This window comes from Cyprinodon variegatus, unplaced genomic scaffold (assembly GCF_000732505.1).
Source record: "Cyprinodon variegatus isolate N-32 unplaced genomic scaffold, C_variegatus-1.0 Scaffold141, whole genome shotgun sequence".
NCBI classification, from domain to species: Eukaryota; Metazoa; Chordata; class Actinopteri; order Cyprinodontiformes; family Cyprinodontidae; genus Cyprinodon; species Cyprinodon variegatus.
Window position 1 is genome coordinate 1,267,823 of NW_015150594.1, and position 25,403 is coordinate 1,293,225.

The following is a 25,403-nucleotide window of genomic DNA, read 5'->3' on the forward strand; positions in this document are numbered from 1 at the left end:
TAAATTAATTACTTTGACACACACTTTCAGTTTAATAGCATCAGTCGATTACTCATGATTAAAAAAAAAAAATGCACAAATTGCACAGTGATTAAGAAGTCAATTAAGTCTATAAATCATGTAATATGAAATATTATACAAATCCATCACATTAAAATTAATGTGTTAATGGAGCACAATAATACAGATGTAAGATGCCAAAACTGCTAAATTGACGATGTACATGTAATGTACTATGTTGATGACATCGTTGTGGTAATTACATATAATTTCAAGATTTGACATCAAGACTGAATTACAAGTACATGTCTGTTAATGCTAGAGAATTTTTCTGTTTGAAAATTGTGCATGCATGGTGCCATATACTTTTATGCTGTGTCTTTGTATTAGCCTTTAAAAATGTATGAGTTGGGTTTTTTTCCGTATAACATGCAATGTTTGAGCACATTATTAATTTTTCAAATGAGAAATACTGCAAACACTACAAAAACAACAGATCAAAGAAATAATGAGGAATTCCCTTAGCAAAAAGTAGTTTATTCAAGTATACTAAAAGTGCACTAATTTCATACTTAAAATCAGTGCACTTAAGAGTTTAACCCTAAAGTATTACTTTAGTAATACTTCAAGTACACTAAAAGTACATTGTTCGGTATACTTTCTAAACTTATGCTTATACTTAAGTATTCTTAATAGAATTTACTTCAAGAATATTACATTTTGCTAAGGGTTACTACGTTGACATTTCACAGTGATTGCTTTACTCTCTGTTTTCTGACGTTAGACACAATATCAATGACTAACTCAGTCAATATCTTCGAGTCAGTGCGAGGTTGCCAGACTAATTTGATATTAGCTGTGAAACGTCTTCCCACAGCCGGCAAACTGCTTTTTTTGCAGCCAGATGCTAAACAAGTAAGCATTTTTATAGCACGTCTCCTTGGGAGTGGGGAGTACCAATATGGCGTCCGGTGGCTTCACTTTTTTCTCGGGCTATCAGGCGATCCAGTGAATTCTCGCGATATTTCGTGGAAATAGCGCGAATTCGACAGGCGCCGGGGGTTTGCTGTTCAAGCTACTTCAACGAGGTAAGAAGTGCTTTCTTAAGCTATTTTCTGTATTCTGTCAGTCACTTTTAATAACATAGAGCCAACCTTTGTACACACCAGTCTGCTAATTTAATAGATATCATTAGTTTATATTTGTATAGCGGGCGTTGTTGTTTAGCCACTTTAGCTACATCCTTATGATATTCAGTTGATTCAGTGCAGTTTTATAGAACGTACACTTGTTATAAAGAATCCGTTAAGTCAGTTAAATCCCAATAAGCAGCATGTTAAGGTAAATTTGAGTACGGAAACATCACTCCTTTATACTGCTAACGTTAGTTTGCATCTTCCTTTCGGTTTCATTTGGTCCACATGTCTTACGTCGGGCAGTTAACATGTCGAAGCGCAAAAGCACGACTGGCGGTGTTAACACAAACAAACGTCCCCGACCCACGGTTGATGAAGATGAGGAGGACGAGGAAGAGCAGCATGTAACTGAAAGTGACCTGGAAGGTCTTGTTTTAAGTAAACGGGTAGGTAATACTACTAATAAGTGTTTTTTCCCTGCATTTATAAGTTCCCATCAAAGCAAGTATTCCAACCCTGTGAAGTTATTCAGCTTGTGTTACAGCCACTACAACCTTTTATATTAACAGATCCTGCATTAATTATTTATTGTACTCTTTGCTTAATCACTCAAACATCTGTAAGAAGTGAGTTAATAGTCTTGCCATTGTTGAATTTATGCCTGGGTTATTCTATCCATGAGTATGACCCATTGAATTTCAACTAGGTGGACACTTGTTCGTCTTTAAGTGACTGGAGATACATATCATCTGTGCTGCTGCCATCAACACCTTTGTTTATAGTTCTTGGAGATCGGCCTGGTTTTCCAGTGTAGTCCTGTTTCTCTGACTGTGACTGGCTGGATGTGCTCTCTTCATCCTCTGACATGGGAGCTGGCTCAGAGCTCGTCTGCCTGGCTGTGTGTTTCCTGGAGGGGGCCGCCTTTTACAGCTGCTTTTTGTATCTCTGCTTAGAAAACCTTGAATCAATTTGACTGTATGCTCTAGTGAACTGTAAAGTGTCTTGAGATGACGTGTTGTGACTTGGCGCTATAGAAATAACTGAATTGAATTGAATTGAATTGAAGTGATTGCTTGTAGGGGTGTAAAATAAAATAAAAAGGTAGTCTAAGAAAAAATTCATGCCACACTTTTACATTTGAAATGTAAATTTTAAATTTTCTCTGCTTGAGATTTATGCCACTTTGTGTCTATCGCATAAAATGCTAAAATATTAATTGAAGCTTGAAGTTTTACTGTCCCAAAGTATGTAAATGTTTATGCAAAATTGATATTTCAGGTATGAGACTGTTCCTGTCTTGTGTATTTTAGTTTCAGTGCACTAGTGATGTGGTGAGTGATGCAGGAATTGTGAAGAGCATCACTCTGAAGAACTTCATGTGTCACTCTCTCCTTGGGCCATTTGCATTCGGTTCCAATGTCAACTTTGTTGTTGGCAACAATGGAAGTAAGTGAACCAACTCATCTATTGAAATTCTTCAATCTAAGTTATCTTTTTGTAGATTGTTTTTTTTTCAGGGGGGTGGGGGGGGATTTCAAATCAACATTAATTAATTGGCAGTGCAAGAACCAGCTTTAGAGTTTGCTGTCTAAATTTTGTTTTTTAATTTGCTTTCGAAAAAAGCATTAGAAAGCAGATCAAATACGTTTTTTTCTCTTCACCTTTTCCTTGCTTTGTTCAGCTGTATTTGTCTAATGAAATTTCTGCGTGTTGTTAAACAGCAGTTAAATAATAATTTAGCAGTTTATTTTAATACATCTTTGAAGTTAAAAACTGTTGCTCAATTAACTGTTGTCTGATTTTAAAATGGTTTACATGACCAACATGATGTATATAAGTTCACATGTAAGGTGACTTTATTGTGAATAATTTTAATAAATATGGCAGTTTGTTAGCGGTGTAACGGATCACAAAACTTATGGTTTGGATTTTATCACAGCTTTGAGTCAAGGATCGGATAATTTTTCAGATCACCAAGGAAAAAAGACCACCATTATAACTTTGCCCTCCATTTATTTTTTGAACAATCATTTAAACATTTTTACTTATTAAAAAAAAAACTCAGGAGGTTCATCCACGTTTTATATAAAATAATGAAATTAAATATATAAAAACTAATTAAAGGGGAATAAAATGCAGAAAACCTTTCAATTCCTTTCAAAAGGTCATTGTATAAGAAAATAAAATGCAGTGCATTATGGCACCTTCTTACTTTGAAGGGGCACTGAATTAAAAACAACTGTAAGTGCAATTTAAGGTGTTTGATATCTTCTTTTAAACTTCCATCCATTCATTTTCCATCGCGTTTGATCCCAGCTGGGGTCGCGAGGGGTACTGGTGCCTATCTCTAACTGTCTACAGGCGAGAGGCCCTGGACAGGTCGCCAGTCCATCGCAGGGCAACACAGCGACAAAACTGAAAGAAACAACCATTCACGTACACACTCACTCCTAAGGAGAATCTTGAGAAGCCAATTAACCTTTCAAATGTATCATTTTAAAGGAAATTGCTGAGCTATGTGAGATTTGCTCAGAACTGAACAACACTGATAGAAGTTTGAGGAATAGATTTGGCCTTGAAAATAATTGGGTGCAATGATCTAGCCACAGCCATCAGACCAGCATACCCATAGTCGATGCCCATGCACAAGACGTTAGATTTGCATACTCAAACACAGTCATGTGTTGGGACTGTGGGAGGAAGCCGGAGTACCATGCTCAGGGCCTAAAATGAAAGTAGAGAGACAATTGTGTTACAATGTCCCTAACATTTTTCTTCAGCCTCTTTTATATCAGTGCGGAGTGATTAACTGCCTACTGCTCAAGATAACAATCCAACATATGAAAGTGTTTCCTTCTCGTTGGAACATCATGTATGAGCTTATGATTGAGCAGCTGTAGCATTTCTTGTTTGGTCTTTAGCACATGTGTAGCTCTTGTGTTTCTCAGAAGGTAGGAAATCACTTTTTTTACGGCTCTTGTGGCTCATTTTTATTGGCAGTAGGCTGACAGGAAAGGGGGTATGAGATAGGGAAGAGACATGCGGGAAAGGACCACAGAACGGATTCGAACCCAAGTCACCCGCGTCAAGGACTAAAGCTTCGTATATGGGTCGTGTGGGCTAACCACTGTGCCACCAAAGCACGCCCCGGAAATCACCTTGTTAATCCTTGGAAGGATGCAGTCCATCTTATTCAATGTGATTCCCCTTTGAAATGCTAAATTTATTACATGTGAAAAGTACCCCCAGTCCTACCTCAATCACTGCATTTATCAGATTTTTAGCATTATCTGTTGTGGCTAGGATGTTTGTATTGGGTCTCTCTATCTTCCACTCTGCTAATGCGTCTGTCAGTATCTGTGCCAGATTTGAGCTTGTGTGGCTCTCATAGAGGGGGCGTGTCTATAGCACGGGGCTTCTCCTCTCCCACTTTCAGTCACAGTTGCATATCTCTCCGTAGCTCTGGAGGTCCACCCGTCTGTGGTGAGAGTAACAGAAGGTGCCCGTGACAGTTCAGCAACAAGTTTTGCTTTTTCCTGCTCATACAGCTTAGGCACAACTTTTTCACTAAAGTGGGTGCGCAATAGATTTGCATACCTTTAGCGTATATTTAAAGTCCTTGTTTTGCACAACGGAGTATGGTCTCATGTCTGCAGCTATAGAAACTCCGATAGCGTTTGTTATAGCTTTAGACCTGTCAGATCCTGCCACTAAAGGCTGTTTAAATGCCGCGGTGATAAGTGGTTGTTGAGCAGCACTCATCCTGGTTCCGGTCGTGGGTGCTGACTGGATGATGTAGCTTCAAATGGGTTGCCATGCTAGACGTATTTCCATTCTCATATGCATTTTTTTCGTGCCACAATGCAGACATACTTTCATTGTTTTGTCCACCATCCTTCCCCTAACGTCATTGTGTTTGACAGGGAAGCTAAAATAACACCATACATGCAACATAAAGGATGAAGGTGGTTTTTCAAGCTCCTCTCTGCTAGCCATGATTACTGCTCTGTTTAACTTGTTTGGATTAAACAGGCACTCTCTCTATGTGAACATGCCTCTTTATTTATTTATTTTGCTCCACCAAATAAATAAATAAACCACGTCAAACTGTGGAGGGAAATCCATTAGGATCATGGACCGGTAATAATCCGTTGCACCACTACAGTTTGCATATGGTGAGTTGGTCTCTTAGAACAATTGGTACATTGAGGATATTCAAACATCAGTTTTTTCAGGCTCATTCAGTGTCAGAGAAAAACAAACATGGATATGATGACGAAGAAAAAAAAGTTAATGGTTGTCAAATTGTCAAAGGAAAAAAAGATGAGCTGGGATGGATTCTAGGATAATCTCTGTTTCAGAACTACTGTAAATGCATAACAGACTGGATTGATGCAGTAAAATATTTTTTATGAGTTTGAGAAGGTAGTTTTACAGAAAAATGAAGATTTTTTTCAATTTCTTCTGGATTGTGAAAGACTGGTTAAATCATGAGTCGTTGGTGTATATTTGTCTATAAAAGATAAGGTCAGTTCAAATTTGTGCCACTAGAGACATTTAGTAAAACATTTTAACCCCTGGCATTAAAGACACTTTGAAATCCAGATACTTTGGCCACATTCAGAAATTGTTTCACACTTTTGTTCAAACTCTGATAGAAGTCAGAAGATAAATTGAATGTGCAAGATCAAATTAAAGACCCATCAACAAACCCGATCCTACCCTAACCCTGCCTACAAGCAGGATATGTAGGTATGCTAGTGCTTTCTAAGATCACAAAGGATTTTTTTGTACCTTCTTACATATGGTGCCTACTAGGTTTGAAAACAATTTGATAGTGCCGTCTGTGTGTGGTATTGTACTACTCAGCACCAGCTTTCCAAGGCTTTTTAAGTCTTTTTGGATCTGTCTATAGTTTAAACTTGACAAGGTAGAAAATAATATTTTACAACAATTACAGTTTGTCTCCAATCTTCTGTAATCGTTTGTCTCCAAATTGTTTATAACAGGTGGAAAAAGTGCCATTCTGACAGCTCTGATAGTTGCCTTAGGGGGGAATGCGCAAGCTACAAATCGAGGATCATCCTTGAAGGGTTTTGTGAAAGAAGGAGAAAGGTAGGTGTTTATTGAATATTTATATGTTAAGTGACCGGGTCGAACTCTTAAAAACAACTTGGACCCGTCAGATTCAGAATCTGATCTGTTCGAGTCACATTCAAGTCCTTTCATAATAATATGGCCCTGATTTTACCTCATATCTGATCCTCTTGAATGTGTTTTCAGTTTGAACTTTGTCATCACTTCACTTTGACCTTTGTCGGAATCTTTTGCCTGCAGTGGTTATTGATGTTAGCAGTTTGCAAGGCGGAGAGCAGCTGCCAAAGCACCCCTCAGTGGAGGGAGAAAAAGGTGTTAGACCTTATTAATATATGGAACAAAACCTCTATTTAGGCCTTTAAATCTTGTTTAATAACCATATCAATGAAGGACGTGGTGCTCAGCCTTTAAAGTTTGTGTGCAGTCCTGCAAGCAAAGTCTTTGCAACGCCAAAGAGGTTACCCTGCATTTGGTCATCTGTCCCCATTGCAATGAAATACTATGGAATCGCAAGTGTTTTCCCATAGGAGTTGAGAGAAGAGCTGATGACAAAAACCCTCTATACTGAGCTGGCAGCCAAAGCTCATCCTCTTTTTATTTGTTTGGTCCCCTTTAAGCACCTGAATCAGGCATCCCCAAAGTCGGTCCTCTTTGGACCACTTTCCTGCAGATCTTAGAGGTTTCTCTGCTTTAACACAGCTGATTCTGATGATTGCAGTTCAGTTAAAGACTAAATCAGCTATCAATGTAAATCTAGAAACCTCTTAAACTTGCAGGACAGCGGCCCTCAAGGACCGACTTAGTGGATGCCTGACCTAAATTATGTAATAAATGGCTTCCTGTTGACACTTAAAAAAATTCTTCAATGCTTCCTGGAACAATGTGGACTGAAAGTTACTGCAGTGTTGTTTCACTCATAGAAGGCAGTTTTGGAGCAGCAAGTATTTAAGACTGGAGTCTCATATAGGCAACATTTTCCATGGAAAAAGTGGAACCGAGCATTAAGGAAGGTAGACTTTTTGAAAAGAAACAGGCCTGCAACATCACTAGCCTTCCAGAGCCCTTAATAGATGGCATGATGGGTTTTCAACATTCAAAATCATTAACACCAGGAGTGTTTGTCACTGCAAGCTTAATCTCAATCTTATCTGTCCAAACCATACAGGTCCAGTTAAATCCAATGGTCGTTATGTAGATTCAATAAACCTAAGGTGCCACTCGTTGCTTCAGTTTATAATAGGCAGTGTTTGAAATAGAGATGTGTGATTATATTTTTTAAGCGTATCAGTGATAAGTAAAACTGAACTGATCTTAGCAACTGATATGTATTTATGTTTAGTTGTTGTTTTTTGTTTCAAAAGGCGAGAAAACAGTCATGTAGGCTTTGTCTGGTCATGTTATAGTGATTGTGATCCAGCTCAGGATTATGGGTGCTTAACTGAATTAGAGGAGTAGTGTCATCGCTGTGCTAAGTTAAGCACCCACAATTGTCTCTAAAGAGTTTAGAGATGTATGATATCAGTAAATATGCGTTATAGGCTATATCTGCAGTATTTATGTCAGATATTGAGCCCAGATTTGGTGTATTCCTATAACATTCTGCTTGCTCCCTGTGCAAGGCAGCAAAGTATATTAAACCAATTGCCTATTTTAATGTATAGCAGAAGGTGGTTGATTATTTACTATTAGTTCCCTAAAAACTCTGATCAGCTAAATAAAAAATATGCTTCAGTTTAATTTATTTTATTTAGTTAGGTGCAGGAATGAAGCAATAAAGAAATGACTGAACTACAAGTAATTTTGTCTACAAACATCTGTAGCGTAAGACTTTTTTTTTTCTTAACCAGTAAATAAATTATCATTGATTTTATATAATTTTCATTAATTATTGTATATGAGATGCTGCCTCTACTGTTAATCAATGTAAAATATGATTTTTTTTCTAATTAAAATAAGCCTAATTATATAATTTTTTTTTCTCCAGGTTTTGAATTAGTCTTGATTTAGTTCTCTTTTCTTTGGCCTTATTTTGTTTCATGCTTACAGTTGGCCCCTCAAAAGTCACATTTTGCCTACTTGATATACAAAGGTTGTAGAGCAATATGAAACACTGAATTTAAAAGATTATTTACTCATGGATTTTCTTTCTATTTTTGCAGCGCAGCTGAGGTGTCAATCACCCTGCTTAACCAAGGAAGAGATGCTTACAAGCTTGAGGTGTATGGTCCAGCCATCACTATAGACCTGAGAATAACACGGGAAGGCCTGAGAACCTATAAGCTGAGAAACAAATCGGGTAAAGACAGGAGAGATTTTCAGATTGCTCCATTTTTGTGCTTTCCTTTTTTATCTTCACACTCTTTAAGCAAACGTCCTTGTCACAAATTTCTGGCCATGTGAAAAAATATATATATAATTGGACTAAAGGTCGCCTCCAGTGATTCACTTAAAAACTCAAAGATTGATTGTCCTGTTTTCATCCGGTCTTAGGTAATGTTGTCTCCACCAAAAAAGAAGAACTTGTTTCCATCTTGGACAATTTCAACATCCAGGTAAGATGTATGGCAATACAGATTGTAGATCTAAATATGCCAGAATGTTATCTGTCCAGCTAAGCCTGTGTAATGGAGGATTCTGTATCATATCATCTATATTACAGAATTGGTGTTGTTAAGTATACATTTTTTTTGTTTTCTTTCAAAGGTTAACAACCCTGTATCAGTTCTCACACAGGAGATGAGCAAATACTTCCTGCACTCTAAAGGAGAAGGAGACAAGTATAAGGTTTGTTCAAAGTAGCTTATATTTTATCTTGGCAGTGTGAATAAAAGAAATTAAACATGTTTAGTTAAAGTAGGGAAATTGGCGATCATCTCCCACTCAGAATTTCCTTAATTTCTACAGAAATGAGAACAGAGTCCCCTTCAATGTGATCAGCCCTGCTCTGGGGTCCGTTTCACGAAGCAGGTTTAATAAACTCAGATTCCAATCCGCAACTCTAAAATGATCAAGCCTAATGTCGGGAACAACGGCTGCTATGAATTAGTTCAATCAACTCCAAGTAGAACCACTTAGAGTTTAGCACATGCGTAACAAGTTTTTGAAAGTCGTTATCAGTGGAGCACCGATTCGACGACTCACCATGACAACAGGCAACAGGATGTGCCCATTTCACCTCACTGGAACTAGAGATTTTAATGCAGTACTCTAATACATAGAACCTGTGCATCATCTCATGCGTCCCTCCTCATGTTGATTCAGTCTTCTTTTACTCCGTAAATACTAAGTGGCTGTTTGCAGCCACGCTTTGGATGTTATGATCCCAATAAATGGTTATGAGCAGCTATCAGGCCCATAGAATGGCTTCCGATTATGCCAGTAGACTCAGTAGTTTATCATCGAGTGAATCCTAATCTTAAGGTAATTCCTTTTCCCTGTTTCAAATCCAACAGAATATAGAGGATTTTAAAATTACTTTCATACAGTAAAGCATATGTTCCTAACATTTATCATACTTTATCAAGCTAAAAAAGAGCTTCAGAGTCCATTATGTTGTTTGATGCTTTGATTGACCAAAAATGTCTGAAGTTAAATGGTGAGTTATATAGAATGAACTGTTTTTTTTTTGTTTTGTTTTTTTGTTTTTTTATCTTGATCCCCAAAAGCAATCGTTCTATTTCTTATCTCCATTTACCAGTTTTCTGAAGGCAAAGAGATTTCTGTTTGTGTTTTGTCTGGAGAGACGCAGGTGTTGAAAGTGTTTTTATTTTTTTCCCAGTTTTTTCTGAAGGCAACCCAGCTGGATCAGATGAGAGAGGACTTCGTTTACATTAAGGCCACCAAGAAAATCACAATGGAAAAAGTGGAGGAGTATGGAGAGGTATGAATTGGTTAGCAGTTTAAAAAAAAAAACATTTTTATCAATGTCCTTTATCCATTTTTTGTTTATCATTCACTCATTGCATTAACTGGGGCAGGAGGGTTAGGGATATTATTTTTTCTAAAGGACCTTCAAAAATGTTTCTAAAGTTCTATATATATATATATATATATATGTATATATATATATACAAAACATATTAACCTCTTTTTTTGTTTGTAATCAAAGTTTGGATGTTTTTTTTTTTTTTTTTTTTTTAAGTGCTTGAAAGAACTGAAACGTAAATACCATGAAAAGGCGGAACGATACAAGAGCTTGGCTTCACTTAGTGAAATGCAGACCAATCTGGAAGATCTGCAGAAACAGATGGCTTGGGCCTTGGTAAATTATTTAGTATTTTCCCTTGATATTCTGATTTAGGCTCCAGTTTAGGATTTCGTATTTAATGTTGGTTTAATCTTTCAGGTGGCTGAACTGGAGAGAGAGTTGGAACCACTTAAGGAAAAGTTGCAGGCAAACAGACGCTCCACAGAGAAATATGATGAAAAAGTTAACGAATGGAAGGTAGGGCATGTGTTGCTCTTAGAACAGGAATTATGTATCAGGTAAAGTTTATAATAATACCTCCTAAACTAATTGTTTTATTATTTCTTATCTTATTGATTTCACTGGTTGTATATTTTTATGTAAGTTAAAGCATTTTTGTCCACAGCCTTTCTGTCTCTGATAAAATCCATTTTAACAGAGTAAGGTGGAGGAAGCTGAGCAGGAGTACAAACAGATCCAGGAACAGTTGGAGGGAATCGCTCTGCAAGTCCAGGAGCTCCAACCTAAATGTGCCGAACTGAAGGCCGAGGCCCAGAAACGCAACAACACTCTAAAGTCCTGTGAGGTCAGAGTTTAAACAGTTTTTACCCATTATTGCTTCCCCTTAAAAAAAAATCACTTTGCGGTTTACTACTGAAATGCTAATCTATTTTAAATTAAACCACTTTTAGCAAATTAACCGTCTATCTACAATACATTTATCTGAGTTTTCCTTTGTTAAGTGCGAAACTTACATATAAAGTAAAGGGTTTCCTTTAGGAATTTTTAAACTGTGGTGATCATTTATATCTGAAACAAAACTATAATGATAAACTATGTCACTGTCTTTGAAAATGTATCTATGTTGTTGGAGTTGGTTTTAAAGACTTAAATTGATAAATTGTTCATGTTAATCATGTTGATATTTTATGCAGAAATTCATATTAATTTCATTAGAAGACAATAAATGTTTTTGCGCCTCTTCAGTTCACCGTCAAAAGATGCAGGAATAACCTCTTGGATCTGGAAAAAGACAAAGCTCGACTGAATTCCCGTATAAAGGATTTGACTCTGAGGTGTGAGCTGTGTTTATGCTTCTCTGTACGAACCAATGACAGGTGCCTTCTATTGCTTTTTTTTTTTTTCTAACTGCTCAAAACTCCTTGTCGTTTCTTTAGCATCAGTCAAACAATAGGAGCGGAGAGCCAAGCAAGGAAAGAACATATGAAGCAGATTACGACTGAGCTGGAAAACATAAATCTTCAGATTTCCACTCTAGGTCAGCAGATTGACCAGTTTGAACACGCCAGCAGCCTTGCCAAAGAAGAGAAAGCAAAAATGAAGTATGTGAACAGACAAATTACACTGAAATACATTTTTATTATTAGAATTGTCTCGTAAAATGTGTAGATGTACTGAAGTGGAGATTTTCATGTTTGGATAAGAGCATATAGTTATTTTAAGCATAAGCTACAACTGGCTCAGTGTAGCACACATAATGAGAGATCATGCTACAAGTAAAAGCAAAATATGATGGTAATAGAAGTAAAGCAGAGAATAACAAATACTAATTGTAATTGATATGAAGCAAAACAGAAAAGGCTAATTCAAATCTGCGAAATGAAACAACAATGAGGCCTTGGAGCAGAATCGCAGCACCAGAGTAGCAAATGTGTTTGTCAGAGAGACATGAAAAAAAAACCGAGTGAACAGGCAAAAGAAAGGTACTTTATATCTCTGGTGCACAGAGGACAGAGGAGAAGGATAAAGCAGGACAGGCACACAAACCCACTACACAGCTCATGTGGCCTAGGACTGTAATATACTTCAATGCAATTAAAAAAATTGACTCATTTTAAGAATTATTGAGTGAAAATTGTGAAATCTTGGTAGGCACTGAATACGTTTCACTGCTAAGCAGATCCTGCCAGAATAAAAGAGAAAAATACTTATTGCACAATGGAAAACCATTAAAAGCTTATACATATATCATTATTGGTCATTCCAGGAGAGAGTATGATGCTCTCAATAAATCAATTGAAGCAAACAGGAGGAAACTGCAGACCATGGAGAGCAGTCGCTCTAACCGCCTTCGGCGTTTTGGAGAACATATGCCTGCACTGCTCAATGCCATTGAGGAGGCTTACAGAAAAGGCCACTTCAAGCACAAACCTCGAGGACCTCTGGGTAAAATTGAAGTTGTCCAAAATTTGCCTGTCTTGATGGTAACAGTTTGCAAAGGAAAACGTCCAATAACTGGGCAATAACTAACTAAAATGCTTATTTCCTCTTTATTCATGTATTCCCTTCCACAGGTTACCTTATCGGTCTGAAGGACCCAGAGCTGGCTCTGGCTGTAGAAGTATGTCTTAAATTCCTGCTTGTGGCCTTTGCATGTGACAATTATGAGGATGAAAAGGTGCTAAAAGGCCTCATGAGCAGAGTGTACACAGCTGGTCAAAGGCCAACCATCATAACCAGCCAATTCCTACAACATGTCCATGATACAAGAAAAAGGTAAAAAAAAAAAAAAAAATACCCAAGATTTTACTAAATATATTAGTTCTTCAAGTTAGTCTGTCTTCCCTCTTTAAAGATGATTGTGCCTTTCAGAATTAAAGGAAATTACCTTCAGTTCACCTTGGCAACTTGCTATTTTTTTAGGTGCATATTAACTGAAAAGTGTGTGCAGGTTCATTAGCGGTGATTTAGTCCATTCTGTTTTTATGTAATTCATTTCAAAAAGTCACCCTACTGGTGAATTTATTACTCTCCAAACAACAGATTTCAAGCCTTTATTTCTCTAAATCTAATAATTATAGCTTAGTGATTGACGACAAATATTCTGAATTTAGTTTAGATTTTAAAAAGTCTGCTCTAATTAAAACTAGATCAGAGGCCATCTTGTCCAGCATCGTCTGACTTCGTAAATAAGTTTCGGTAAAATTGTCCAGCAATGACCATGAGCGCACCTTAAACCTTATCAATAGCCGCTGTAGCTTTAAAGCCAGCATCACATAGATTCTATGACACTGAGCGTGTGAAGGCAAATGCTCCAATATGTTTGGCAATATATTTTACACCACTGTGGGAAACGCTTCAGTCTCCCTTTTTAAACCGAGTTCCTGAAGTTACTCAGCCTTACAGTGAAGTAAGAATTCTCTACGATGCAACTGTAAAACAGTTCAGAATGGATTATTCTTCCTGATGGGTTTTAACATTGTGTGTTGGTCATAAACGTTCAGACCTTTAGCATTATCCTAAATAGATATTCTCTGTTTATTCAGGGCTGTGAATCATCCCCAATACCCCTCTGTGCTTCAAGCTCTGGAGATTGAAGACCCTGTTGTGGCCAACTGCCTTATTGATCAAAGACGCATTGAGAGCGTTCTTCTTATCAAGGTGAGAAGTATTTTCTCCACAGGGAACACCCCAATGATTTTACCATATGTCCTCCAAATTTGGAAAACTTTAGACTTTTGTATGCAATGTTTGACAGGATGAGATGTGTATCCATTGATTATCTAAGAGAAGAGGGAAAAGTAAAAATCTGAAGAAAAAAAAATGTGTCTACCTGCTGGACACTGATAAAACGTATTATTTTAGTTTGTTCTTATTAGTTGTTTTTGTGTTTTTTAAATGTATGTTTGCAGAATCGCACAGATGCCCGAAGAGTAATGCAATGCAGGAATCCTCCTGCTAACTGCACTCAGGCTTTCTCTAAGGATGGTGATCAGATCTACACCAACCGTAATTATTCGTCAGATCAGAGCAGAGCAATCTACCTCTCAGGCGATGTTGAGGAAGAAATCAGGTCTGTGTTTTGGTAGCTCTTGATGGACACCTTTTCTTCCAATGAAGCAGTTATGCTAAAACAACATATTGAAATTGAATCAAATCCGTCCTTATGTCTGTTCTCTTTTTCCCTTCCTCCCCTATTCCCTCTCTTCCCATCAGACATTTACAGAGAGAACTAGAGAACCAGAAAGGCCAGGAAGCCCGTTTTCAGCAACATATGAGAAAGTTGGATGAAGACATCAGTCAGAATGAGAAACTTCTAAGAAGAGTATTCATGGAGCAAAGAGCTGCCAAAGTAACCAGTTTTTTAAATGCTTCTTCATTCTCTAATCTAAGTAAAACAGTGGAGCATTTATAGAATAGATTAGAATAGAATAGAAAATCCCTTTATAGTCCCACAATTAGGAAATTCTGAATTATAGAAATGTTACAAATCTGGAATCAGTAATATTGAAACTGCCTTGCTTTGAAACTGCCTTGCTTTGAAATACTCAAGTATTTTAAGTATAAATAGTTATATTCAACCATTTGAGCATGTAGTTGTGTAAAATAACAGTTTTCTTTTAGTTGCTTTAAAAAATGTAAACATTTAATTTCAGAAGAGGAAAAAAGGCTGTCACGATAAATCCCGGTATTTAATTTTTGAACATTTTTAATCCCACTGATATCAAGTTATGCTGAACTGTGTTTTGTTTGTTGTAGGGCAAGGCCACAAAAATGGAGCTTGACCTGAAAGACCTACAGAATGTGGAAGAGCCTCAGTCACAGGACCTCAAGCCACTGGTATGAACAGATCACCTCTCTGTCATCACAAGTACTTCAAAACTTGTTTACCAGCAGTTGTAGACTCATTAGGGTTTTATCTTAGGAGGAGGATCTTCAGGAAGTTGTTGCAAAGATTTCATCTAAGCGTGAAGAGTATGAAGAGGCCAAAATTAAAATGGCCAACCTGAAGGAAGATTATGAAAAAGCAGACCAGGAATACAAGCAGCACAAAGAACGTATAAGCACCATTACTGAGGAGGCTGATTCAATCAAGGTATCGTTGTCACTTCAATCATTTATTTCATCTACTTTATAACAGGATCCTGCAGTTCTTTTGTTGGAAGAGGTCTAACTCAGACAGAAATGGTCACATTTGTTTTATTTTCGTCATTAAACAAAGTACTTTCATATACTTTATGCAAAGTTTGTTGTTGGTAAATCTAAATGTACTTATTGCTTTTACTTCCCTCTCAGTGGTTAGGATCTGCATAAGGGGGAGATTAAATTGTGCAAGATGTTCTAAATAATGTTACCAATATATTTAACATCAGCTTTAAATGTCATGTCAAACACTCCATTTACTGTGCTTCTTGTGCTGCAGGAAGAGCTGAGCAAAATTGACCAGGAGGTGATGAAGTGCAGACATCACAAGAAACACTATGATGACAAACGCAGCGCCCATCTCCAAAACATTCAGGCTCTCGAAGCTCAACTCAAGAGCAAAGAGGAGAACCTTGCGGTATGTCAGAATGATGGTTTAGCGTCTTGATTGTCAGCATCCAGCTGCAAAATCATTTCTAGATGGTTTAGAGCAAAATAAAATGTTTTTTTAATATTAGACATGGAAGGATTTATTACCTTTCATTGTTTATCCCCAGATTTTCTTTATTGCTTTAAATTATCCAAGGTCACTGAATTTCCATAGGACCTTGCTTTTAGATGCAACTGAAAATTGTTACACCACCTTTCTTTGCTAATATAAACTTCCCAGAATATACTTTAGTATGACTACACTGCATTTCATTTACTGTGTTCTCTTCTTTTACTGAAGCTAAAATATTATAGTTCTTGTAGTAAAAAGAGAAATAAAGAACCCAACAGTACTTCAGAGGTCTCTAGCGTTGGCAGGTTTTACATCCAATAGGACTGCTATTGCATATCACTGTAAACCAGAGGTGTACATACTGCTGTACAGTCTTTATTTGCAGTTGTTTTCAGTGGTTTAAACCATAAAAGAAATGGGCCATTTGTTTGTGTTAATGATGATAATTTTAACCACACTATTTAAATCCCTCTGGTTTCTTGTGGTTCACCCCTTTGGTAGCCATGACAATGTCTTCTAAAAGCTGTAATTAATTGATACAAATAAATTAATGCGCTATTAAAAATTAACAAATTATAAAATTTAAACTGAATTATAAATTTTCATGTTGAAGTTTAGCAAAATAAAATGTCTGAACTCTCCTTTTCTCCTTTTCATGATGCAGCTTCCTTTTTACTCTGTATCTGGATGTCTTACCAACACTCCATACACTACATCTCCCTCTTTCCTAATGTTTGTCCAATTTTAACTCAGGCGTCCATCGCTAAGGCTTCTGAGATTTGTCCAGAGCGTCTAGAAGTCTGTCGAACTGCAAGAAGTATTGACAGTGAAATAAACAGACTCAAAGTCAAGATCACAACTCAGCAGAAACAACAAGGGGACACTGAGGAGATTGTAAGGTAAGTGCATTACTTTTTTCCCCTTTTTATACTTAAAAAGCTATAACCATGCACTTTTCTTTATATTTCCTCGACGTAATTGAGCGCTGCCAACTCTTATATTAATTAGTTTTATTTAGTAATTTAGGTTTCTCTTATTTCTTTTGTCTAGGGAATTCCATGAGGCTTCAGAGAACTACAAAACCATGTCTCAACAAATGAAATGCCTCAACAGATTCATCCAAACCCTGGATAAGGACATGAACTTCAGACTTCAGGTTTATGCTGATATCAGAAAGTAAGAAGTGAATCTTAGACAAAATGCATTTTCTTTACTGCTAATAAAAACATGTGGAGACTTGATTAAATTGTACTTTTTCTTTAAAAGGCTCCCACTATTCGACTAAAAGCTTCTCATTTTTTCTGCATTAGATTTCTCTCAGCTCGTTGTAAATACTACTTTAACTGTATGCTGGCTCAGAGAGGCTACACTGGAAGTATGACCTTTGACCATAAGAATGAGACCTTGACCATCTCGGTAAGCAGGTTTCATTTATTTGCCTACTTGACTTGCTTCAGTATTGCTTAATACCTGCTTTAAAAAAACGTCCTTTTTAAAAATGAAAGCTAACCACTCTGTGACGTCCTGAAGTGGCCAAGATAGTTTAGACTTAAGTCCGATTGGAGACGCCTGACAGTGACTGTGTACACAGGTCTACTTGATCGGTGCATCTCTACATTTAAATTTCCTGAAAATATCTTTTTAACACTTGTGTTTAAGTTATATGTTGGCAGAATTGACAGAGAAGGGATTTAGTGAGAAATAATAACATGGATGACATGTAAACTAATTTTTAGGTGCAGCCAGGCCAAGGAACCGAAGATGGTTTGAGTGACATGCGTTCTCTGTCTGGAGGAGAGCGTTCCTTCTCTACTGTTTGCTTTGTCCTCTCTCTCTGGGCCATCACAGAGTCCCCTTTTCGCTGTCTGGATGAGTTTGATGTTTACATGGTAATGATATAATTTTCTTTACATTTAGTGTTTGTTTAGGTTTGTATGTGGTTTCTCTAATTGACATTAGTTGGTAGGAGAAAATCAGCATAAACTATGTTTGATTACATTTACATTTGGATATTAGATCTGATCGAACAGATGTTGGGGTTCCCCAAGGCTCTGCTCTCGAGCCACTTCACTATCCCTTAGCATGCATATCTTTTAGACAACATCCAAAGTAAAATTTAAAAATGGTTTTGTTTTGTTTCTCTCAAAAATATAAGGCTCAATAAGGTTAAAGACTGCAGAAATAGTAAAACACTGGATTATTCACAGGCCCAGACCTAATGAAACACCAGGAAAATTGATCACATTACACCAGTTTATAATTTATCGCAGGGGGTTCCTGTTGAAGAAAAATTTTTAAGTTCCGGTTAGGGAACCCATAATTTAGCTTCAATTTACCGTAGCCGTTGAAGCAGTTCTCTGAAGACCTGTGATGTACAGCAACTGTAGCACCTAAGTCAAGAAGGCTTGTATCATGAAATGGAACATAAAGACAAATGTTTGGCAATTTTTTTATAAAGGATCAAACTTGTATAGACTTCCATTTAATCCATCTTAGAAATAAGACATGCCCCCTTTGCATTTCTTTGTACAAGATAATATTGAGAACTTTTTTCTCATTTTAACATGGGAGAATATTTATTTTTATGATCATAGCTTTAGCGAACACTTTTCAAACAATAAAAAAAATTTAAGTTCAAAGGTAGGCTCCTCTAAGGTGTTAGCCAGTTTATCTTTTATCCAAATTTAGTGACATAGAGCGATCAGTAAAAAGTTTTTTTTTCCTCTCATTCTCTTTTAGGACATGGTAAACAGGAGAATATCGATGGACATGATGCTGAAGGTAGCTGCCAGCCAGCGCTTCAGACAGTTCATCTTCCTCACCCCCCAGAACATGAGGTAACCAGCAAACCATTTAAGGAGTGAGATTTTAGTGAAGCTAGTGGGAAATACTGCAGAGAGATTAGTTCTTTAAAACACTGACATAAAATCACATCATTTTTTGCGTTTTCTGCTCAGTTCTCTTCCAGTAAGCGAAACCATCCGTATCCTCCGTCTGAAGGATCCTGATCGAGGCCAAAACAACGCACAAAGAAGTCAGGACTAGGACAAGTAATCCTGCACTCACAAAGTTGACCTCCGTTCTCATGAGGCATGTTAGGTTTTGTAAAAGTTTGTCTTCAGTTTATAAAAGAGCTACATTGATCTGTAAATAAAATGTAGGCACTAAACGGTCTCCTTAAGTTCAATTTTTTGAAACAAAATGTAAATACGATTGTAATTTCAATGTTTATTTCTGGGAAATCTCTTTTGCCATTTTTGTATTTAATAGCCAACCAAACTTTATACAAATTGTTCTCTGTTGAAAATGTATTTTAAAGTAACTGTTGTGTACCAGACCAAAAATCCTAGTTTAAAAATTAGTAGCAGCAAAAAGGTTCTTCAGATGTGTCCATTTTGGGACAATGTGTCATTTGTTTTTCCACTAGATATATAATTTATCTCAGGTTAATTATTGTTGCAGTTAAAAGACAATAAAGTTAAAAAAAAACTTTGTTTTAAAAGTGTTTTGGTGTTTGTTTTTCTTTCTATATAAATTTAGGTTTGGTTGTATAGAATAGCTAAGTGGCCCAAGTTAACAACTCAGGAGGAAAAAAAACCAAAAGTTTTTCAGAACATGAAGAGACCTAAACTGATGTTTGCGGGCCCACATGCTAAATTCTGTGTGTAAAGGGGAAAAAATAGCAGACATTACTCTGAATATGCTTTACCTAGGATGAAACATGGTGGCAACGGTGTCATACTATGGGGATCCATCTCTTCAGCATGGAGTGGTCACACATGATGAAAAATTGAGTGGATCTAAACGATCAAATGATGGAAGAAAATCTGGTGGAAGTTTTAAAAGACTACACTTTGAAGAAAGATTGCTTTTCTGCAAGAAAGAAGTCCTGTATATATAAGCAGAACTGCAATGGAATGGGTTTTGGGTGTAATTTTTTTTTTATTTCTTTGTTGGCATCTAGCCATGTTTACTGCTGTGTATACAAAATTACGATAAAAGTTTTGAAAGAATTGGCTTACTCAGATAGCAAAGCTGGGGTAGCACTGTCGCCTTGCAAGAAGGCTCTGGGTTTGATTCCTGGCCCGAGGTCTTTCTGCATGAGTTTGCATGTTGTGCATGTGCATGGTTGTGTGTCTCTCTGTTGCCATGTGACAGACTAGCGACCCATCCAGTGTGTACTTCGCCTGTAGACTGCTAGAGATAGGCACCGTGACCCTGTCAAATGGGAGAAGATGGATGGTTACCAAAACTGAATCCTATTGTGATTCTGAGTCGAGACTCGAGACAAATATTCTCAGGTTCAACGCATCCTGAAGATTAAGGGAAATTAACATTCCTGCAAGGCATTGTGAAAGCATATATAAACACTAGAAGGAAATACTGTGGAAGGATTAAAAAAAAGAGTTGACACAACCTTTGGTCATTAATATTAGCATTAGTAGCATTAGTTTCTTTGTAGGATTGCATCCCTTTCAGGGTTGTGAGGAGATGGGATTTGCACCTTTAAGGGCTGTGTGCCAACCCCCACGACCCCCCTTTCTATACCAAAGGAATGCATTTCAGCCCCATGCACATAATAGTAGACAACACAGCTGCTCTCCAATAGGAAAGAAGTACCTTCACTTACTTCTACTGAATCTGCAAAAGGAGAAAGCATGAAGCCCAAATCTCTTCCATCCCGACTGTTTGACAGGGATTCAGCAGCATTGTCAGGTGAAAGGACGAAAAGCTGTGCAGCGAAGTATCAAAGGCATGTTGACTCTGTTGATCAGCCTTCCTCCAATGATGGCACAATAAATGAAAAAGCCAAAAGAGACCTGAACTTTACCTTTCTACAAGAGAGATACGAGCCATTGAGGGATGATGAGGCAAAAGAAGACAAGAAAAGGAAGAAGAAAGAAAACTACAAGAAAGTAAAAAAGGTAGATTTCAGTTTAACATTTAACTGAGCTAAAGTTGACAATATATGCAGTTTAGATGTGAACTTAAAATGTTATTGCTAAACACTTTCCCATGCAGGGAGATTAAACTTTAAAGTGCGTTGATGTATATTTTCTAAGTTCCTTTAAGGTGAAGGCATGTCAAATTAAATGTCACCTCTGTCCAGATTTTTTTAATTCTGTTAAAAATAAAGAAAAATCTACTTGATGTAATATCTAATAATAGAAATATCTACTAAACCAGTAAAATCTCATTTACAAATGTTGCCCTTATAATCTTATGAGAAAATAAGGCTTGTTGATTTATACAATATTTCAAAGAGCTTTGAATTATATAAAGGATTAGATGACTTATTTTAAGTAAATAATACATTCATTGAATAACATGAAAATGTAGACAAAAACTTTAAAAAAAAAATGTGTGTATATATATATATATATATATATATATATATATATATATATATATATATGTATGTATATATATATATATAAAATACACACACATGTGTTTTACTATCTAATTAAGGGTTTTAATGCTCCATAATGGGGTATCACTTAGGTATTGAAGAAAGCTGGTCTGTAATGGAGCCTTTAAATATCATTTAGAATTACGAAGTCCCATAAAGTTATCCCAGTTTGGCAAGAAGGATCTGAACCAGACAGATACAAAACTAGACAATCGCAGCTATTTTTGGAGCTTGAATCAGAACATTATATTCTACTCTGTCAAAAACCTCACCAGTTATAGTGATACAGAATTTTTAGATGTATTTCTGGAAAATGTATGCCAAACCAGAGGGAAAAGAGCTTAAATACTGAGAAGTTAACGAGAAGCTGTCTTTTCAATGTTCTTTGCCAAAAATGCAAGGCTAGATACTTTTGATCAGCTCACACTGTATCTTTTACACAACGTATAACTTCCAAGTGGAGACTGCATACCTACATGTGCACTTTCATAGTCAGTTCTAGCAGTAGATAGTTATATTCAGTTCATCCTGTTTTCGTTCCAGCCACTCAGCCCTTTCCTGTCCAGGATGCATAAGACAATGGAGGTCTCAGGACTTTATGTATTCAGGGTTCAGTCAAGAGGAGAATGACCTGTTCTTCCTGCTGCCATTGTGCCCCAAAGCAATAGATATACATCCTTGAAAAACATGTCTTCTCTTTTTATCATTTCAACCTCTTCCTTACAGCTCATGTTACACCTCATTAAAGAGGTTTTGCATTTACAATTACTTAACTCTGTTGAAATATAACTGTTTTACTGTACTCTTTTATATGTAGAATGTGGGAAAGGCACTCCGAACCACCTGGAAATGTCTGATGCTTGGTCTGTACAACTTTGCCCTCGCCTACTCCACTCCCATCACAGTGGCAGCGACTTTTGTCCCAGACTTTCACCCCAGCAGAGACAGGACATGAGCTTCCAGCAAGGATCCAGCCGGTGGTGTTGCTCGTGAAAAGGTGTAACCATGAAACATCGTCCAAAGACTCCCTGAATTTTTTAAATGCCCTATATTTGAAGAAATACAACTGTTTTCTGTCTGTTGCATAAAATCCTAGCCTGGAAACCAAGAGAGATTTATGTTGTAAGTCAGTCTGGCTGGCCAGGCCAAAAAGATCCACCAACTTAGACTTGATAAACTTGAGTTGTTCTCAAAAAGACAGATATAAGGTATTTAGAAAAGTCCTTTTTTTTTAAAATTATTTTGTGGTAGGATGTACACATTAGTTATAGCATACAGCTTATAGAATAAAATACATAACATATAAGACTTTTTTTCATTTGAAAACAGTGAGTTTTCGTAATCAGATCATTCTCCTTACCATTTTATTTTATTTTTTTTATGATTGGGAACAAATATATTTATCAATAGAAAAGATTCAACAAGAAAGTCATTACTATGGAACTGTAATTAAAATTAATTCGGCTTATTAAGAAGAAGGTCAAAATGACACTCTTTTAGAAGTCTCATCTGCCTCCATACATTTGACAAAACATTTATGAAAATGAGCATGATTTACTTTTTGGGGCAATTTAAGACACATTATCACCTTTTTATCATTTTTTCTAAAATTTTTGCTCTTGAATGCCATTAATACACATTTAACACAGTTTTTTGAGGCTAGTTTGTGAAGTGTAGTTACATGCTGGTTTTAAAATTAAAGACAAGATGTTTGCTTTAGAAAAGTGGATGAAGAGCACTAGAAAAGACAGTAGGGTCTGTTTTTGTAGGTCTAGAGAAATCGACATGAAGGAGCTGGAGAAGGTCAGGTCTGGCAAAGAGATTTGGGTCATTAATGCAAGATTTCTTCATGACAGTGAGGTTATGATGACGTGTGAGGTAGAAGTTATACATTTTAAGTCAGGACAGGGTTGAAGGGTGAGTTTCTATGGCCAATTAATAAATAAAGTCATACATTTTATGTTATACTCTAAGAGTAGTTACTGGTCTAGAGGATTGATAGATGACTAGAGCAAGACATAATGTCTGTAACTAAAGGAGACACGATGATTGGGAAAGCTGCAAAGAGAAACGTGATTTAGGGTGAATTAATTTAAGAACCTGTAGGCAGCAAACAAGGGAGAAATATATCAGGCAGATACAGCTCAGCTGATTGAGGAAAGCAAAAGTGAACATCTATTTTTTTAAGGTACACTGCACTATAAATAGTCTTTTTTTATAGTACATTTTAAAGACCTTGTTAGTGTTTGCTTTTTTTATCGGTTAAATAGATTTGGAGACTCAAATTAGGTTTTTGAGTACTAGTACAATATTTTGATAATACATGTCATTTATCTGTAATCTAAACTTTATTCCATGATTGGAAATGAAAACTGAGTTTTAATTATATACCGTACTTCTGGTTTTGGTTAAACTTTTTTTCCCCCTCACTGAATATGTTTGTAAATATGTAATAAAGTTGAGTACGTCATAAGTCTCTTTTATTTTTGTGTACTAAAGCTTCACATATCAATTGATAAATAAATACAGTTTGAAAGAGTTATTTAGTTTACACCATGAAGGCATGTGATTGGCTGCCTCTCTCTGACGTCAACCGCCGTCGTTCACATTTCCGACAAGCTAAGCTACGGTTAGCTCTGTGCTTTTTTTAGAGGATGACGGACCAAACAACAGAGAATATTAGCTCCATACCAATCGATGGATTCAGTAATTTAAGAATAACGTCGATATGGACGTTTGTTATGTCTGTAAGTTTTATATTTGTTTCCCAAAATGTCATAACAGCTACTTTAGTGTGTTAGCTGTCAGCGACAGACTGAAAACGATTTACGACAGTGAACATTTGATGTGTTTATAGGTACAGTGGTCGGAGCCATGGCTAATCGGACTCCTGCTGTTTCATGTGGTGTGTTTATTCCTGACTGTGGTGACCTGTAGGTTTTACAGAGCGCAGATCTGCTACTTCCTGATCATCGGTATGTTTGCTGCAAAATTCCAGCAGTATCCCTTTTCCTGGGATGCTAACGATTTACATTTGCATCATCTGATGCGGATATAAACTCTGCTCCTGCTATTTAGATGTCGTGTTTTAAAAGAAAAGTAAAGGAAATCTGCAAGTAATTGGACGCAAATACCCGTTTGGAAACGTTAGTAGAGGTTAGTTTATGTGTTTGCTCCAAAAGAGGACAAACTTTACAACTTCAATGAATTAATCCTTTCTGCTGCCCTAGAATTATAGATATAAATCTGATTGGATTATTTTAGTACTGAGTTTTAACATGTTTTTTAGTAATCCGCATAATTCTACGGAGGGCAAACAGTGCCACAAAAAAAAAAACAATAAATGAAGAAAACTTAGTTTGATAAAAAATATTGAGCAAAAGCACATACAACATTAGTAGATTGTCAAATGCTAAAAAAATATGATTTCTTTTCTCATTGCTGAAACATATTCTTAATTATTTTTGCACCACTTTTGACCATCAGTATAGAAGCCGAGAGCGATTGTACCTGACTTTTTTGTCCCCGACTTTTTTTTTAAAACAATAAAACTATCTCGTTATCACGGTTAAACCACTAATTGTTTTCTTGAGATAAAAACATAATTATCTCGTTATCAAGAGAAATCAGTTATTGATTTCTTGCGATAACGAGATGATTAACCTGTTTGAGTAATGATTGAGGCTGGCCAACTGCCATCCATTGCCTGCGGTGCCCGTAGTTGTGCAGTCGCAGTACCGCGTGTGCACAAATCAGTTTTTTAGTTTCCTTTGTCTTTTCACTCATTGTCAGGTCATGGTGTCTGATTGGATGACATGGAATACAGTGGAAGCAATTCGGATTGTTTTTAATGAAAATCTTTAATCTGGACTCATTTTAGTGGTTAATGCATCTTATATTTATTTATATATATATATATATATATATATATATATATATATTAGGGATGGAACGGTTTTTGAAAACCGTCCGAACCGTTCGGTTCGACTGTCTCTGTTCGATTCGCGTGTGTTGCGTTTGGTTCATGCGCTGCTCCTTTTTCTCATAGGCGAAGTGTTTACACTCCAGAACAGAAGGTGGCGGTACTGCGACCAAAGCCAACCACCAGTAGTAAACAAGAAGAAGAAGAAGCGAAGCAGCTTAGCCGGGTGTTGTTTTTTCATTAATTTCATAAATTTTTATGGG

The 25,403-nt window shown here is 36.6% G+C and overlaps 3 protein-coding genes across 4 annotated transcripts in view; all 3 read left to right on the forward strand.

The window, feature by feature from the left end:
- Window positions 1–1,039: 1,039 nt before the first annotated feature.
- LOC107086030 (structural maintenance of chromosomes protein 6-like) lies at window positions 1,040–19,292 on the forward strand. Of its 2 annotated transcripts, XM_015376753.1 has the most exons (27): window positions 1,040–1,088; window positions 1,440–1,582; window positions 2,447–2,582; window positions 6,146–6,251; window positions 8,393–8,529; window positions 8,724–8,785; window positions 8,937–9,017; window positions 10,012–10,113; window positions 10,375–10,494; window positions 10,579–10,677; window positions 10,859–11,005; window positions 11,407–11,495; window positions 11,598–11,762; window positions 12,428–12,606; window positions 12,735–12,936; window positions 13,707–13,821; window positions 14,073–14,233; window positions 14,377–14,512; window positions 14,920–15,000; window positions 15,086–15,256; window positions 15,584–15,721; window positions 16,559–16,704; window positions 16,856–16,981; window positions 17,116–17,221; window positions 17,542–17,694; window positions 18,545–18,642; window positions 18,763–18,850. In XM_015376753.1, the coding sequence occupies exons 2-27, from the start codon at window positions 1,445–1,447 to the stop codon at window positions 18,848–18,850; spliced, it is 3,282 nt and encodes a 1,093-aa protein (XP_015232239.1). In that variant the 5' UTR covers window positions 1,040–1,088; window positions 1,440–1,444. The 2 variants fall into 2 exon arrangements, with proteins under 2 accessions (XP_015232239.1, XP_015232238.1); XM_015376752.1 differs by lacking the exon at window positions 1,040–1,088 and having other exon boundaries at window positions 1,445–1,582; window positions 18,763–19,292.
- A 1,087-nt stretch (window positions 19,293–20,379) lies between these two features.
- LOC107086039 (chromosome unknown open reading frame, human C1orf115) lies at window positions 20,380–23,642 on the forward strand. Its single transcript, XM_015376763.1, has 2 exons — window positions 20,380–20,730; window positions 22,036–23,642. Exons 1-2 carry the CDS (start codon window positions 20,464–20,466, stop codon window positions 22,171–22,173), a joined length of 405 nt encoding a protein of 134 aa, XP_015232249.1. The 5' UTR covers window positions 20,380–20,463; the 3' UTR covers window positions 22,174–23,642.
- A 182-nt stretch (window positions 23,643–23,824) lies between these two features.
- tmem18 (transmembrane protein 18) overlaps window positions 23,825–25,403 on the forward strand; it is a 3,947-nt gene continuing 2,368 nt past the window's right edge. The window contains exons 1-2 of the mRNA XM_015376768.1: window positions 23,825–23,965; window positions 24,076–24,193. Of these exons, the coding sequence (XP_015232254.1) occupies window positions 23,873–23,965; window positions 24,076–24,193 (211 nt within the window). The 5' untranslated portion in view covers window positions 23,825–23,872. The remainder of the gene's footprint in view (window positions 23,966–24,075; window positions 24,194–25,403) is intronic.

Bases quoted from the DNA above. Each gene is read 5' to 3' on its own strand.
- LOC107086030 (XM_015376753.1), top strand. From the start codon at position 1,445: ATGTCGAAGCGCAAAAGCACGACTGGCGGTGTTAACACAAACAAACGT. The intron at 14,234-14,376 runs GTCTGTGTTTTG...TCTTCCCATCAG, and splicing joins GATGTTGAGGAAGAAATCAG to ACATTTACAGAGAGAACTAG. The intron at 17,222-17,541 runs GTAAGCAGGTTT...ACTAATTTTTAG, and splicing joins ATGAGACCTTGACCATCTCG to GTGCAGCCAGGCCAAGGAAC.
- LOC107086039 (XM_015376763.1), top strand. From the start codon at position 20,464: ATGAAGCCCAAATCTCTTCCATCCCGACTGTTTGACAGGGATTCAGCA. The intron at 20,731-22,035 runs GTAGATTTCAGT...TTTTATATGTAG, and splicing joins ACTACAAGAAAGTAAAAAAG to AATGTGGGAAAGGCACTCCG.